The sequence below is a fragment of the Drosophila ananassae genome (genome assembly GCF_017639315.1).
Source record: "Drosophila ananassae strain 14024-0371.13 chromosome Y unlocalized genomic scaffold, ASM1763931v2 tig00000093, whole genome shotgun sequence".
NCBI lineage: Eukaryota > Metazoa > Arthropoda > Insecta > Diptera > Drosophilidae > Drosophila > Drosophila ananassae.
The window spans coordinates 662580-664970 of NW_025319056.1; the positions used below are offsets into that span (position 1 = coordinate 662580).

General features: G+C 45.4%; 1 protein-coding gene across 1 annotated transcript; it reads right to left on the reverse strand.

Annotated features, from left to right (window-relative positions):
• Positions 1 to 670: 670 nt before the first annotated feature.
• On the reverse strand, positions 671 to 1792 carry LOC123258168. The gene is made up of 2 exons (XM_044718046.1): positions 1567 to 1792; positions 671 to 1454 (listed from the first exon to the last, which is right to left on the reverse strand). Exons 1-2 carry the CDS (start codon positions 1623 to 1625, stop codon positions 671 to 673), a joined length of 843 nt encoding a protein of 280 aa, XP_044573981.1. The 5' UTR covers positions 1626 to 1792.
• Between the last annotated feature and the right edge of the window lie 599 nt (positions 1793 to 2391).

Consider the following 2391-nt stretch of genomic DNA (forward strand, 5'->3'; position numbering starts at 1 on the left):
TTGTATATATCCCATTTGCATTTTGGACATATACCAATGCAGTCTGGTTTGTTTGGAATTGCTACAGAGCCTTGTGCGTCTGCAGCCGATTGTGAGCCGTATGCTCGGGCGATGTGACTCACTGTCACCGATATAGTGTGAGGAGCGTCCTGATTACGCTGGTCCTCCCTTCCTGTTGACACGGTCTGTGCCGTATCCTGCGAACTGATCGTGGTTGCTGCAAAGCCTTGCGCATTTGCAGCCGGTTGTACATTTGGATTCACACTGGTATGATGCCGAGCATGACATATCCTACAGTTGAATTTGGATTCACACTGCCTGGTAAAGTGTCCAGGCTTTAAACAGTTGAAACATACCGATTCCTCTTTTGCCGTTGCTCTTCGTTGTTCACAACTTAGCGCCAGAAAATCCGCAGATCCAACCAGATCGGGTCCGTTCATGTTGCCCTTGACGCCATTGCTTCTCTCGACAGCCATCATAATATGCATAGGTTTTCTCGCCTTTTCAACTTGCTTGATCTTGCCATCCCCGATGCTTTGTCGTTGACTGAGTTCAAACTCCTCACAGCGTGTATCCAGGAACTTGAACAAATCCTTGGTTATTGGTGAGTTTAGATCGCGGCTGTCCTCGATCCATTTGCGACGTGTTTCTGCATCCATTTTTTGCAAAATTAGAAAAATGATCCAGCAATCACGTGTGTTTTCCCCAATGCACGAACTATTTCGTTTGCTCCATCAGTCACTTTCCTTAGCACTGATACATCAATCTTTGTTGTTTCTGGTAGCTTTGTGAACTGTTCCAATAATGAAAACACAATATGGCGTGGTCTGTCGTACCTCTCGTTTAAACGCGACACTGCTGTTTCATATGCGCTGTCAGTAATTGGCAAATGTGCAATTAGATTCGCTGCTTCATCGGTCAATAGTGATTTCAAATAGTGAAACTTCTGTGTATCTGATAGTTGTCGCTTCTTATGGATAGTGCTTTTATAGATATCCCAAAATGCCGGCCATTCCTTGTAGTCTCCCGAAAAACGTTTGATTTGAATTTTCGGTAGTTCATTATGCGTTGCTACCGCGTTCATTGCGTCATCTTGTAAAATAGGTGTACTTGCTGCTTCAGAAACAGCCATTCGTTCTAGCATCTGTTGTTGTTGTTGTAGTAACCGGAAAAGTGCATCTCCATTACCCGGCATTGACTCATTGCTTTGAGTGCTTGTTTGTGGATCCAGTGAGCGCTTTCCTGAGACAAGTAACTCCCTTGCCCTCAGGTACCTTCCTTCGTACTCCTCGTAGTCGTTGGCTGGATCTACGTACCCATCGACCGCATCGTGAAGCGATATCTTGTCGCCAATCTTCTCGAATTCGCTCCATGCCAAATCCAGTCGATCCAACAAGACATCGATTCCATCCTTCGTTTGTGTTGCAGGTAAACGCTCAGCTAAGGACACGATCCTCGTACCCTTCAGTCTGCGGCGGCCTACAACCAGCAACTTGTATTCCTCCATTTAAGGCAATATTCCGCAATATTTGAGTTGCAGGTAAACGCTCAGCTAAGGACACGATCCTCGTGATCGTACCCTTCAGTCTGCGGCGGCCTACAACCAGCAACTTGTATTCCTCCATTTAAGGCAATATTCCGTGTAGTGGTGAATTATTCCTCCAGTCAATCCGGCTCGAAGGACCAAAAGTTACTATGGTCAGAAATGAAACTGCTTCTCAGTGGACTGTATATGAATTTTGTGGTGTTTATTGATTGACGGTTAAGAAATAACTGAACAAACTAAATGCGACGCAGCGCAATGATGCCTTAGGTATACATACATAGATTTACATGTGTGAGAAAGGTAAATTATTAAGTATATAAGAAAATGGCGGCGCGTCGATCAGCGTTGCCATGGTTATTTGTGTATAGAACTTCTTACAATATGATTAAGGGGAAATGAGATTCATGTTCCCTAAATCTCAGCAGCATGAATAGATACAAAGTTGCCCAAATGCATTCCGTTCCTCAACAGACGCTGAATCCACTACGGATGGAGCATCGGTTAACGTTTTAATGAAGTCATGCCTATCCACGTATTATGTGTAAATTGAGGCAGTTGTTGAGTCTCACATCGTAGAGCGTCAACCGGGCCTGAACATATTTGTGTCCAACTAGAAGGTTCCCCCGCCAATGTGGTTCTAGCTGATCCGAACTTTCACAGAGCTCAGCGTGTGGATCCGCTGATTGGAGCAAGCCTGTTTTTTGATCTGCTCTCAGTCGGGCAAATCCAGCTAGGAGACGGTCTGCCTCTGGTGCATAGAAGACACGTTTCTGGAGGAGCTCGCACCCCAGGAAAACCTCGTTTGACCGCCTCATGTTAGATGATTCCTGCTGACTCCGCAAACC

Excerpts from the sequence above, each read along its gene's own strand:
- LOC123258168 (XM_044718046.1), bottom strand. The coding sequence starts at position 1,625 with ATGGAGGAATACAAGTTGCTGGTTGTAGGCCGCCGCAGACTGAAGGGT. Across the intron at positions 1,455-1,566 it reads CTGAAGGGTACGATCACGAG|GATCGTGTCCTTAGCTGAGC; the intron begins GATCGTGTCCTT and ends GAAGGGTACGAG.